Raw genomic sequence first — 15,085 nt, 5'->3', positions numbered from 1 at the left:
TTGTCGGAATCGGATGATCTTTAGATCAATCTTACACCTCTTGACAAGAGGAATCTAGGAAAAATATCAGCTGCCACAAATGAGGTGACCCACATGGAGTTTGGCCCTAGTTGCCAATTTTAACATCAAACTATCATGTCGTACATTTTTTAATCTGCAAGTTAAAGTTTTGGACATTTGGCATATGAATTGACGATATGCCATATTGTGATATTCCATACCAATGTACTTTGGTAGTTTGAGTGTGGTTTATGTTCTTATTATGTTTTCCCTATTTTGAATGCATTGAAGATTCTCAACATGGCAGTATTTTTCTCCATGCGATCTGCTATTTCTTGCAGGGACTTGAGGTTGGGCAACATTTTGATGTGACTAATGTAGTCTTTCATATTATTTCCAATATTTAAATGTGTTCTTTGCATTTTTGTTGTGGGAATAACTACTATGCTCGGAGGTCAATAAAAGAACTGTTTTGAGAAAGAATCCTTATAGACTTCATGTTAGAATGGATGCTGTCCGGGTGGCTTCATTTAGAAGCAGTTGCATATCTCTTACATATGTTGACCTTTACCTGTCCAGAATTACTTCCAAATGAAGGCAAGGTTTAATCTTCTGGTTTCTTGTTCATGGGGGTTTTGTCCTACTGTGAAGGATATTCTAAAATAGCCCTTAAGTTGAATCCATTAAGCTACAAAGTATGACAATATACATATAGGAATTCAATCACTACCCCGTAAAGATTCTCTATTACTTGTTGTGTCTTACCTACAAACTGTTACAGCTCTGAACTTGTTAAAACTATTGGATTGGGATAAACATATGAATTATTCATTAGTCTTTCCATTCTTATCTAAGTTTCCCTATTCAAAATCTGTGATTCTAATTTTTAATCACTCCCACCATACCAGTTACAGTATTATTTTATATTTCTAGAGTTCCAGAGGATTGTTTGGGCAATCCCAAATTGGTGACTTCCCAACCCAACTTATAAGTGTGTCCTGTCTCAGCCTACTTCCAAGGATTGGGACACTCAACTGCCACAGTCACACTGGACCTGTGATCCAATCTCTGATCAGCTTATCATCAATTCCAATAGTGGCAGCAAATGCATTGTAGCCCATCTAATCTAACATGCAATTTATGGATCTAGGTGTGATACCTAATAGCAATCACAATATCATAGATTTAAACTCAATTGTCTGAAAACTTGAATTCATAGAAGCAATGACAATGATTGCCTCTAGAGGATTTTCTGCACATATCTTCTGCCGAGGACTTCTGACTTGTTTCCCGTATGATTTATTCATACTCTGAATTGCATTTCGATCTGCACTTCATTGCAAGTTAATTGGATTGGTAGCTTTTGTACAGGTGTTTTTATGATATATCTCTACGATCTTTTTTATAATTTTATAATTTTTGTTGTGAATCTGAAGGAATAGTCAGAATTTTAATAGTAGTTACGTCCTTGTTTGAATAATGAATTGTAGGTAACAGAGACAGGAGTGGAAGTACTCACAGCACGCTTACCCAGCTCTCCAAATGTGTTCCCCTGGTAAAATCATTTAAAGCTATTCTGTTGCTACAAGTGAAATTGAGCAGTGATCAAAGGTTACAGTGCTGCTTCTTTGGGTACAATGCTGCTTCTTTGTAGCATCATTGTTTATACAGCCATAATTTACAAGCTATGATGACATTGGATGTTGAGACCCTAGTGAGGCAGTTAGTCTGAAAATGCAAAGATTTCTCTGGGTACATTCCCAACAACAAGACATCTTAAAGTAGCAATGGATGATTCCCTCAGATTATCCTTGTCGGTATTGCAGACTGCATATTTTCTTCAACACAATCACCAGAATACAGCATTTTAGTGCAAGATAACTATTTTCCAAATAAGAGAAAGTTTCATTGTTCTCTAATATTTTTTTTCTTGTTAAATTATTATTTTTCAGTCATGACCCTATTTGATATCAGTTACAATTTTAGTTCACAAATTTGATGTGTATAAGAGGAGTTAAATTTTTCTGGTATGTTTTTGGTTAAATCTTAATTCAATTTTAGTTTTTTACCTGTAACTATTTGACTTCTACCTTTTACTTTTCTTTGAGAAAACTAAGCTTTCAAGACCCTTTTATTTTTATTCAGAAAATACTTTTAAATAATAAAATGCAGGGCATGTGCAAGGATAAAAACCATGACATTACAGACCCTAAATTTTCACTTTTTCCCATGGATTACTTGACTGACACTATTTTTCCCATAAAATCTTGAATCATCGAAATGTTCTACAAATAAACGACGTATAAATTAAATTGTAGACAATTTACTTTATCACTTACATGTAGACAATCGGGGTAACGTTTAGTTCTGTATGTCTAGATTAAGGGATCTTATACATGATAGTACTCTTGGTGTGTGGAACCTATGGGAGAAAAAGTGTTTAATGTATTACGGGTGCCAACTTGGGGCTAAAATGATTTATGGAACTGTTCAAGGCTTTTAACCATGTTTATGGAATTAAAATAATGAACTAGTATTGTAATGAGATCAAGTTAATTATGCTAAGCATGCCATAATAATATACCACGATTCTCGTGAAAGTAGAGAATCATATATTTCCATGCTTGTGTCTCGCTTCATCGAAGAACTTAAATTATGCAGAAAGGGATGACATGACATCACGCATGGTGTTCAATCATGTGCAGTGAAGGGTGAGGTATAGTTAATGTTTTAACTTTTAATCCAAATCTGCTTTTGCAGAAGTGGTTGCACAACCAGTGAATGAAATAAGAAAGTTAATCTAACCAAGAGGGATGATTGTGATTTCATCAAATCTATGATAAACATAGTTTGTATGATCCACTTGCTCTAGACCCAAAGCATTCATGACATTAATAGACATAAGATTAGTTGCAGATCTAGGACAAACTCCACGGTTGATGTTACATTGATCCATAATTCCCATTTAGCATTCTATGTGATAATCATGTTGTATTCTATTCATATGATGAGTCATCCAATTTATTAAATAAAATAGGTGCATCGCTGTAGGGATTTGTATACAAATATGACATTTTGTATGTTCATCCATGTGATGATATACATTTAGGCATGTGTGTCATATGGTCAAGCCCATATCCTGTCATGATCTTATTTGTGTAGATGTTGTATACTTAATGGGGGATGGAAATTGTAACATAGGCTCATCATTTAATAGGGGCATCAGAGGCTCATTAGCTAATTCTCATGAGGGCTATCATATGGTAAAATGATGTACGTGTATCGAGTCTTGAAGTGTGATATTGACTATAATGTGATCCATATATTGAGTATAACATGATACCATATTATTCGCTCCATCCATTGCATTTGTGTGTGATAGATATTTCTCTAGCAATTGATATTGGAGCACTCGACTTCTGCTGTAAGAAAAACGTGTGAAAATTGTGTGTGAGAAGAGCTTGTGTGACGCTAGGCCATTGGCAAGGCCAAACAAGCATAATCGTTTGCAAGAGAGCAGTGGGCAGGCCAAGGGTGGGCTACCATTTTTGTTCAAAAGCGTTTGCTGTGCTGAAATTGAGATTGAGTATTTAAGAGTAAAGAAATCTCAACGCTGTAGAATGCAGATTCAAGGAATCGAAAGCTGCTACAATTTGTCACCGGTGACAAAGCGAGAAGTCCTTTTGAAGAGAAGAGAAACGTGAAGGACTGACAACCCATAAGTGGAGTTGTTTTATCAAAATTTAAGCTCACGATTGCCTCCAGAAGGCTCAAAAAGCCCTGAAGGGTATTTTGACGCTGAACTTTTCACGCTAGATAAGCATTTTTGATATTTTTTTGAAATTGTTTCCTGAAGGCAAATGAAATGTGACGTTTTTACTATTTAAAAAATTGTTATTGCAATGGATTTTAGCTGAAGGAGGGAAGCCGTGCATCCCTGATCTGTTTTCTTAGCAATGACGTGTCTCATCTGTGACCTTATAGTAGATTGAGGATCCCATCAATAAATTTCCGAGGGTTTTCCTAAGTTTTGCATGTGAAGCAACTTTTTAAAGCAAGGAAAAATATTATTTGTCTGTGTATCACTTTCGGAAGTAACAAGACCTACATTGGGATTCTTATGCCCATAATATCTGAAATGGGTTATGACGAATTTTGATTTCACTGCTGCTTGAAAGAGATCTAATTGAATGAAATGGGGGAGGTGGTGGTGCTGGAGGAAGAGAGAGAAACAAAGAGAAATCCAACTTTTAACGATGCATCCGATGGATATGTGACAAAAGGTTTAGAGAACTCAACGCATCCGATGGATATGTGAGAAAAGGTTTAGAGAACTTAATGGATTTAATGTGTTATTTCCCTGAAAGCCTATTATTTAATGTATTTTTTAATTAAGAATTAAGAATTTTGAAGAAATTGTTTTATTCCTAAAAATACATTTGTCCATTTGCAGTGGTCGTGTCCTCGTGGATTAGGAAGGGCCCTTTTTGGTAGAGGGACATTATATAGCTCGTCTTTCTATCGTCTTTCTATCATTTTTCTCTTTTCTGGTTCATTTTTCTCTTTTCTGGTTGGCTTGGCTATCTCGTCTTTTTGTTATTTTTCTCTTTTCTGGTTGGCTTGCTCAATGTCATGACAAGTTCATTATAGCTTCCCACTAAGTTGAATAACTGTAACTATGCAGTTAGGAATAAGAAATCGAAGACCATTTTTATCACTAGGGACTTATGGGTATGGGAATTTGTAATTGATAGATTTGTGATTACTTATTTAGGATGATCTATATAAATTCTCCAATTAGCGCCTTCCATCAAAATTTCTTGGGCCTTTTTGTATCTCATTTTCTGCAATGGCTCATCAAGGCTCAATTTTAATGATTTATCCAAGCTTTCTTTGATAATTACTTCCATTGGAGTTTCTTGGTCACTTTTCATGTCTTTCTTGGATGGATTTTCTAGGCTTGTTTCCCATTAGGATTTTACGGATAGATATCCTTGTTCTATGTAAGTGACCCTTTTTCAAGATGAAGCAAAAAAGGGGCTTGTCAAGTAAGTGGATTAACCCAAACAAGTCAAGAGAATGTATATATGTTGGTGTGTGTGTCATCTTTGCAAGTGACTCTTTTTGGGGACAAAACAAGCACAAAACTGAGTTACTAGGTTGTTAAATTAACCCATGATAAGAGAATACACATATATATATGTATCTATGTTGGGAGTATATGATCAAAGATGGGTTGTAGTATGAATTTTTGGGGAAAAAGGTATGGAAGATTCGTTTTGGAAGTCTTCAAAAAGAACAAGGGTTTGGATTAGAGACACCACATTGAATTGACATAAGTTTCTATTATCATTTTAAGTGGGTTTTTGTTCCTTCAACTTTAAACCTTGGATATATATACGTGTGTGTGTGAGAGAGAGAGAGAGGGAGATTTTTACTATTACATTTTTATAGAGTTATGGTGTTATATGGATAAAGGAATGGTGCTATGCTTATTTTTATAATAAATGGGATATTGGGACTAATTTACTATCCAACATTTGGGGGCCATTGCAACTTAAGACTTCACACCACAGCTAAAAGAACCATACGAGTAAAATAGATCATGATGGATTTTCTTGACATGTGAACTTTGATAATTATATTGGAAGGTGAGTCAGATAAGAAGGATTAGATTTTCATTGTGGTTAAAGCAAAGCACAAAAAAATTACCACCACAAAGTATCGTAATCCACAACCAAACCATAGCACATTGGATCATACAATCAAGAAATATAGATGAAAGAAACATTTTAGAGAATCAATGCAACATCACAATAATTAGAACACAAAGCATCTTGTGAGGAGCTTTCATAGTCCTCACATTGGAGAACCAAGGAGTTGAAAAGCTTGAGAGACTTGACAGTAGAACCCTTAATGAAACCAACAGTACCATAGCCAAGATTTTTATCATCATGACAAATTTTTTATTATTCAATGGGCCCACAAATGTAGTCAACGCATATATTTATCCTTGAATCACCATTGGGAGTCACTGATGAAGTTAAACCAATGAATAAATGAGCCATGTTCAAAGGTACACTTAGAGGACTAGTATTAACATGGTATTAGAAGTGTGTAAAACAAAAACACATGGCTAGAGGTGGTTGTAAAATTCATTATTGTATATGTACACCTAGAAGATAAATCATTAACATTTATACAACTTAAGGAGATGTGAAAGAGGAAAGAATTGTCCTCTATGATGCTCAACTCAAAAGATTTGATTGGATGATTTGAGTATGATGTATTATAGGCACATAATATATTTGGGTTCATCTCAAAGTTACTTGATACAATTGGAATGCATGTAAGGGAAATTAACTCGAAATGTCAAAGGGAAGTGGTATATGCATCGATTTAGATAGAAGGGGGAACACTCATCAACAATAGACATAAAAGGAAGTAGAAGGAAGAGTGTGATGAAAGAATAGAAAAATAGAGGTGAAATTGAATATGATAAAAATAACAATGCATGCCTAGGACAATACATGAACAAAAACTTAGGGAAAGCCAAGAAGACAAATCATAGAATTTGAACAAATTCATTTTTTGTTGAACCCATAATAATTGTGTTACTCTTGGCAAAATTGCTTTGAAAATTTGAGGAACCAACAATGACCTTACAAACTTAGTTACCTAAGAGAGCATAATAAAGAAACATTCATAAACAACATATTCAACTAACGATATGATTGTAACATATTGTAGGTATACACAACTATGGTGTTCTTTTAGTAAATGGAAAGATGCAGAGAAAAAAGAATAGATTTTACCTAAGTTTATTGAAAAAATGATACATTATAACCACAGTAGCCAAATAAATAGTAGAATACCACAAAATATTATACCTTTATCGATGGAAACATTTTTCACTTGCTTTTCTAGGGGTTAACCTCCAATTGAGTATAACTTCGATTACGATTAATTTCACAAGACACCTCATTACATTATTTTCACTTCATTATATAGTTCTATCTACCTCCTAGGAACATTCTAGAGAAGGAATTTTGTAGTAGGTGGAACATTCTAGTAAACATTCTTACAATTATTGCTTTCACACTACTAAATGGGCTTGGTTTACTAGAGATGGTCTTCATACATACCAATCGATGTATATACTTTGGGGATTAGGGTAGGAATATAACATATTGTTATGTATCCAAATAAGAAATGGTGCATAAACATTAGAAAAGATAGATCAATGATTAGATAATAAGCCACTTCGAGGGGGAAACCCCCCTTTACATAACATAAATGAACAATTATTGGATTATCCAAATGAATGAACTTCTTTGGTATATATATGAATCTAAAGGGTCAAAATATAATTAGGGCCTACATAACAATAATAAAGAGGGTACAACAATAACAATAGTGGGCATATGGAGCACAAAAATAGCAATATGGGGGCTAAACTAGTATTATAGGACCTAACATGCTCCTCATTCAAAAAAGTGTTGTCCTCAATGCTTCAGTACTTATGGATTCTTCTATATAAAAATATTTATCCTCCCATGTGGAATCTTCAGCAGGGAAGGTCTTCCACTAAATGAGATATTCTGAAATTGATTGATTTTGTAGTTGCCAAATTCTTGTTTCTATGATTACTTATGGATTCTTCTATATAAAATATTTATCCTCCCATGTGGAATCTTCAGCAGGGAAGGTCTTCCACTAAATGAGATATTTTGAAATTGATTGATTTTGTAGTTGCCAAATTCTTGTTTCTATGATTACTTCAGGCTCCAATATGATTTTTCCTTGCTCATCAAGTTTTGACAATATAGTTTGAACTGGGATCTTGTCACCAATAGCCTTCTTTAAGCATGAAACATGGAAAACTCTAATTTGCATGTCAAAGAATCAATCTTTTGCAACACCTTGTAAGGGCCATAATACTTGGGCGATCATTTATTATTTTTCTTAGCTTGCTTGAGGGACATTTGTTTGTATGCTTGTAGCCGTGAAAATACCCAATCACCCACGTCAAAAATTCTTTCACTACGATGTTGATCTACCTGTTGCTTCATTTAATTCTGCGTTAGAGTCAGATTATCCTTTAAAAGTTGGAGAACTTGTTGATGCTTGATGTGATCTTCCATTGCTTAAACTTTAGAATTCTCTCTTAAAGATGGTGTGATGGATGGTGGATGATATCCATAAAGCACTATAAATGGGGCCATTTTTGTTGCAGTATGGGTGTTATACCATCATTCTGCCATAGGTAACCACTTGACCCATTTTGTTTGTTTATCAGATACAAATCAACGAAGATATCCTTCCAAACATTTGTTCACACCTCAGTTTACCCATCAGATTGAGAATGATAAGATGAGCTATGAGCTAATTGAGTACCAAGACGAATAAATAATTTTGTCCAAAAATTTCTAGGGACAATGGGATCTCTGTCACTTACAATAATCTTTGGGTTTGCATGTAGTTTTTGAATTGTTTCCGCAAATGCCATCCAATTAACATTCTTCACTCCGAATTTGTTTTTGGTGTCTCTTTGTGAGAGCGAAGGTTGTTGCACTTGGTCCTGTAATTCTGATATATCATGTTGCATTTCTTCTTCATGTGTCATAGTATAACATTTTGAGGGCATAATGGGTGTAGATTTTTTTGTTGGGAAGCATTTTAGAATCAAGTAATGATATCTATGCTTCACTATTCCTTTTGAATCACTTCAAACTAATTTTTCAAATAAAAGTTCCGCAAATTTTAAAATACACATTTTAAGATCTTGATTTTGAGCTTGTTGATAAGACTGACTTTGAAACAGTTGTATCTCTGTGATTTCGATTGCCAAGGTCTGAAATTGTGTCTTATGGTAGCCCTTTGTCTTCTTTCCAATCCTACCAGTCACAAACTGAGATTGGATATTTCAAGATGAAATTCCAAATCTCCCACGGTGACCTGATTATGAAATGGTTCAGTAGAGCGAGCTTGTACGATATGCCACATGTCACTATTTTAACCTTCAACCCTGAAACACACACAAAAAACTATAGTCCATTCACTTTCAGACACTTTTACGAAATTCAAATTTGATGCTCGAAGAGGAAGTTAAGAAGATTTTCCCTGGGACACCTATTTGAGAGAATTCTGGAGCACGCAGAAACCCAACTTCATTGGACCATACCTCTGAAAATATAGTGAACCAAGGTCTGAAATTGTAGCCAAATATCCATCAAGATTTTGCCTTCATGTGGTATCAATTTCACGACTAGAAGCTTTGTAGAAAAGAAGTTATAGCGAAAACATCATGATGACCTGTTTGAAGCAGCGAAGCCCTAAGATCAAGAGCTTTGATACTAAATGTTATGTATCCATATCAAAAATATCATAGAAACATAAGAAAATATGCATTAATGACTAGATAATAAGCTACTTCTAGGGGGGAACCCCCCTTTACATCACTATAAATGAACAATTCTTGGATGATTCAAATGACAAAACCTCTTTGGTATATATAGGAGTCTAAAGGGTCAAAATATAATTAGGACCTACATAACAATAATAAAGTAAGGAAGCAACAATAACAATGCTGGGCTTCTATAGGGCATAACAATAACAATATGGGGGCTTCTATGGGGCACAACAATAATTGTTGTATCTCTGTGATTTCAATATCCCAAGGTCTGAAATTGTGTCTTATGGTAGTCCTCTGTCTTCTTTCCAACCCTACCAGTCACAAACCGAGATTCAAGATGAAATGCCAAATCTCCCACGATGACTTGATTATGGGATGGTTCAACGGAGCGAGCTTGTACGATATGCCACGTGCCACTATTTTAACCTTCAACCTTGAAACTCACACGAAAAACTATAGTCCATTCACTTTCAATCACTTTTTATGAAATTCAAATCCGATGCTCAAAGAGGAAGTTAAAATGATTTTCCCTGGGACACATTTTGAGAGAATTCTGGAGCATGCAGAAACCTTAACTTCCTTGGACCATACGTTTGAAAATATAGTGAACCAAGGTCGAAAATTGTAACCAAATATCCATAAAGATTTTACCTTCATGTGTTATCAATTTCACGGTCTGAAGCTTTGTAGAAAAGAAGTTATAGCAAAAATGTCATGATGACCTGTTTGAAGCAGCGAAACCCTAAGATCAAGAGCTTTGATACTAAATGTTATGTATCCAGATCAAAAATATCATAGAAACATAAGAAAATATGCATTCATGACTAGATAATAAGCTACTTCTAGGGGGGAACCCCCTTTACATCACTAAAAATGAACAATTCTTGGATGATTCAAATGACAAAACCACTTTGGTATATATAGGAGTCTAAAGGGTCAAAATATAATTAGGGCCTACATAACAATAATAATGTAAGGAAGCAACAATAAAAATAGTGGGCTTCTATGGGGCATAACAATAACAATATGGGGGCTTCTATGGGGCACAACAATAATAATATGGGGGGCAAACTAGTATTATAGGGACCTAACACATACCCTTGCCCCTAAAAAAGAAACATTAACCACAAGATTGGAGATGAGAGACATATGGCATCTTCAGTTGGTGAAATCTTCTTTTGTATTAGGACCTCCTAGATAGTGTGCTAATTGAGACAACTCTCTCAATTGTCGATGGTGACCTTGAGTTGCAACCAAATTGAAACTTTTTATCCACCTTTAGAAGGCTAGTTTCAATATAGTTACAATTAGATTTGACTGCTTTCTTTAAGCATGATACATGAAGGATTGGATGAATGCTAGAGTGATTTGGAGGTCCCAATATGTAAGTCATTGTCCCAATACATTTGAAGACCTCATAGAGGCCTTAAAAAATTGGAGCAAGCTTCTTGTGGTGGTTGTCTTTGAAGGAGGTATACTTATAAGGTTGTAGAGAAAGGGACACTTTATCCCCTTCTTCAAAACGGTATTTGAAATGTTGTTGATAAACCTATTGCTTCATCCTATGTTGGATCATTATCATATTATCTTGAAGAGTGCAAAGCATGTTAGCTCAATTTGTGAGGGTTATATCAACCTCCTGCACCTTGGAGACTCCAGGTAAGTAGGATAGAATTTATTGTGGTTTTTTACCATAGACAACCTCAAAGGGATTCATTCGAGTGGAAATATGATAAATGGTAGTGTATCACCATTCTACAAGGGGTAATCACTAAACCCATTGGAATTGTAGTTTTGAAGTAAAATACCTAAAGTATGCTTCCAAAAACTTGTGAATAACTTTAGTCTAACCATTAGTTTTGGGGTGATAAGTAGTGATGAGAGACAACTAAGTTTCTAGAAGTCAAAACAATTCTTGCTAGAAATTGCTAGTGAAAGTGGGGTCATGGTTAAACACACTATATTTCGACATACCATGGTGATGGGACCTAATGCCCATAACCACTCAACACCCAAAAAAATTTCACAAACCCCTATTTCAATAACAAACATGTGGGTTTTCAAGGATTAATCACCCATTAGAAGCAACATATTTTCACAACGACCTTCACATTTTTTGGAACCAACATTCACAATCATGGTTTGGATATTGTTAACATGGATATAGAGTTGTTTCTCTTGGGCTACACATTGGTGAATGAAGTTATGGGTGCTACAACTATCAATTAAGATAATGAAATTGTGATGTTTGATGTAGCTAATCAATTTGAGGGTTTAGGGCACTTAAATACCAATCAAAGCATGCAATTTGATCAAGGGTTCCGTATCCTACATAATAGAGAGAGGAATGTTATTAACCAATTATGACAAAGGCTCTTGAGGAATCACTACCTCTTACATTAATGTCTAGGAAAATATCTCTCTTTATAATGGCAACAAAGAATGGACTTTAAGTTGATACTCTATCATTTCAACGCAAGTTAACTTGTGGATCTTGAGGGATGGAATAATTGAGAGGGTTGGTAGGGGGATAAATAGTGGGAGGAGGATGGGGAATAGGTGTTGCCTTTTTGTTTTGGGCATTCGCCACCTTTTGGGCTTCCTCGGTTCATTGAGAGGCTTCCAGCCAAGTGGTAGGACATTCTCACAACCCTTTTTGTCACCCTTAATGTAAATATTATGATATGAATTGATCATGTAAATTGATGAGTGGACTGAGAGAGAGGACACACATTTAGAGTTGGAAGGACGAGCTATTTCAGAATGGCTTGGGGAAGTAATTATTCTTTAAATGTTGCAATTAATCCTCATCCATATCCATTAGGGGAATTTTGAGGTCTAAAATGGGTCTCCTAAGAAAAATTTACAACCAAAATAAACTTAAGAACCAATATGATTCAAGATGATGATGTCAACCATGGGGAATGATTCACTATTTTTGGAGTAAAAAAGTAAAAAGATTAAAAAATAATAAAACTACGTTTTCAACACTTATTTTCAACTTATCTCCCTAAGGTTTTACTCAAATTTCGAGCGAGATTACTCGTTGAATGCAAAATTTAATTCCTTATCCAATGAGTACCTATGTTGCATACTTTTGATGGACCCTATTACATGAAAAATGAGAAATACATGAAAAAAAAATGATTCCAATCATATTTTTCATGTATTTATCATTTTTCGTGTAGTAGGGTCTATCGAAAGTATGCAACATGGGTACTCCTTAGATTAAGAATCAAATTTTGCATCCAATGAGTGTTGCCACTCGAAATTTGAGTAAACCCATAGGGAGATAAGTTGAAAATATAGTTTTTCTTTTTTCTTTTTTCTTTTTTCCCTCTAAAATTTGATGATGTAATTTAATCTTATTTTGTTATTTCCACTATTATTTAATAATTTCCTTAGGAGGCCCATTTTAGACCTCAAAATTCCCCTAATGCCTGCTACATTGTACAAGAATTAACATTGGTGTATGGGTGTCAGAGGAAAGAGGAAAAGCTAATCCCGTGGGACAATTGGCATTGGTCAACACACAAAGAAAATCAGGGAAGGATGGAGAGAAGAGACACTCTCACTAGGAGATTATTATCAGACAGACAAGAAGAGAGTGCAAACAAATTAAGAAACTTACGAGAAGACCAAGGCATGGTGATTACATTGCAGTGAGAAGTATGCAACAACAATGCATGAAAGCACTGGATAAGACTCAGCATATGGTCAGGCTTGAGAGTTAGCAAGGAACATTGCAGAAAGGCGAAGTTGTGGTGTTGGAAAGGTAGGGTGGCCGTGGACTCTGGATTCTTGCATAGCAGGTGGAGACACTATTTACTCTGGGTCTTCTCTTGGTTTTCACAAATGGAGACATCGAGGGTGGACTCTAGATTCTCGTGAAAGTTATCATTTGGAGGCATGGTGTGCTTTGAATTCTTGTTGGATTGCGGGTGGAGGCACATGGGCTCTGGATTCTTATAGTATAATCAGGTGGAGACACTAGGCTTTGGATTCCTATAAGTGATTGTTGGGTGGAGACACTATGTGCTCTAGATTCTCATGTTTTGTGAATGATTAGTATGAATTTACCTTGAGCACTTTACTTCCTAGACTTTGAATCTGACTCAAGTGTGTTTAACTATAAGAATGGATAGCAGTGCAGTTAGCCTATGGTTGGGAGGAGAGTTGAAGTCCCCCTTTCAGTCGTCAGTCATCCAATCACTAAGATAAGTTTCTTACTTGTAACTTATGTATGTTTATGCAATATCAATGATGATTATTGTTATTATGTGGTAACATGTATATTAGCACTATCAATGAGGAACTTGTATTCCTGTGTGTTGCAATGTGATGGTTTGTGAATGATTTCCATGGTTGTAAGGGACTTGCAAATCCCTATAATAGAGATATGCTCTTGATTGGCAAGTTATTTATTTATGTTCATGTTAATTGTTGGGATAACCAGTTGATTGTGGTTGTGTGTGATTTCCATTGTATGTACCATGTGAATAATGGTAAATTGATCTCATTGAACTGTGTGGTTTGCTTAAATCCACGAGTTGTATGCTATGATGGAGAGGGAACCTCCATGGCTTAGAGCTTATGAGCTTTGTTGTTCAATGCTATTTACGACTTGCTAAGGACCATGTGGGACTCAGTCATGCATGTTGGTTGTAGTCCAATACCAAAGTTTTGCATTACAAGTGTCGGAAGGGGTTGCGTAATGTCATTGAAGCTCTTGAGACTTCAAGTTTGGGCTTGCTTCAAGTAAGCTTGTATCCTAGTTGGATGAGTCTTGATAAGTCAAAGTAAGAATAGTGATCTATGAAGGCACTGAGATAATAGAGCATGAGATGGGAAAATTCTTGTTAGCTAGCGTCAAATATTTATGTCGCATTGCGTCGGGTGAACTGAGAGATTGTTTGTAGGAGGCGCAGTTGACAAAGATTGCGAGATGGGAAACTCCCCGTCACCTATTGCTATTATTGTTTTCACGTCGTGAAGGTGTGACCATTGGTTCGTCCATGTTGGGAATGTTGGCATTGTGAATAGAGGGCGCAACTAAGATCTTCGTTCAAAAACGAGAAATCACTACTTTGCATAAAGGTCTAGGACCCTGGTGTGACCCAGGACCTAAGTTGAAAACACATCTTCGAGGAATGGCACATCATTGAATGACGTCACCCTGGCATCAAAGTAACATCAGTGAGAGGATGTGGGAGTGGGTGACGTGGAGGTTAGTTGACACGTCACCAGAAGACCCATGAATATGTGATTGTGGTGACATTTGGCATAGGATTTCCATGCAGCAATGATGTGGTGTCTCATGTGGATAAGGGCCACATCATCGTGAACAATGGGACTGTGGAGATTTTGTGGTTCCATTTCATGACAAGTTGCAAAGATGATAGGACATGTAGAGTAAATGTAAGGCGTAAAATGGATATTCTCTCTATTACTTATGGAATTGTTCATGGCATGACGTAGAGGTTAGAACTATGTACGTTGAAGAGGGAAAGGTGTGGTCTTATGAGAGTGCTAAATGGGGATCATTTTGTTGGTTGCGGGAGTAAGTCTGTCACAATGCTAAGCTTAGGGATAAATATCCGTAGAATACTGGCACAATGGCATGGTGGTGCTACTACACTATGGCAAAGCAGGTGCCACACTAGACTTCGT

At 35.8% G+C, this 15,085-nt stretch overlaps 1 protein-coding gene across 4 annotated transcripts in view; it reads left to right on the top strand.

The window, feature by feature from the left end:
• LOC149223534 (methionine aminopeptidase 1A-like) overlaps nucleotides 1-1,955 on the top strand; it is a 205,231-nt gene extending 203,276 nt beyond the window's left edge. For all 4 annotated transcript variants that reach the window (XM_089385861.1, XM_089385859.1, XM_089385860.1 and 1 more), the window contains one exon: nucleotides 1,491-1,955. In XM_089385861.1, coding sequence (XP_089241987.1) covers nucleotides 1,491-1,559 — 69 coding nt within the window. In that variant the 3' untranslated portion in view covers nucleotides 1,560-1,955. The remainder of the gene's footprint in view (nucleotides 1-1,490) is intronic.
• The last annotated feature ends 13,130 nt before the right edge of the window (nucleotides 1,956-15,085 follow it).

This window comes from Pinus tabuliformis, chromosome Q, assembly GCF_031772625.1.
Source record: "Pinus tabuliformis cultivar Carrire ecotype Pingquan chromosome Q, CPIR1, whole genome shotgun sequence".
Taxonomy (NCBI): Eukaryota; Viridiplantae; Streptophyta; class Pinopsida; order Pinales; family Pinaceae; genus Pinus; species Pinus tabuliformis.
The sequence above is the reverse complement of the archived record's forward strand: the minus strand, read 5'-3'. Positions and strand labels throughout refer to the sequence as shown.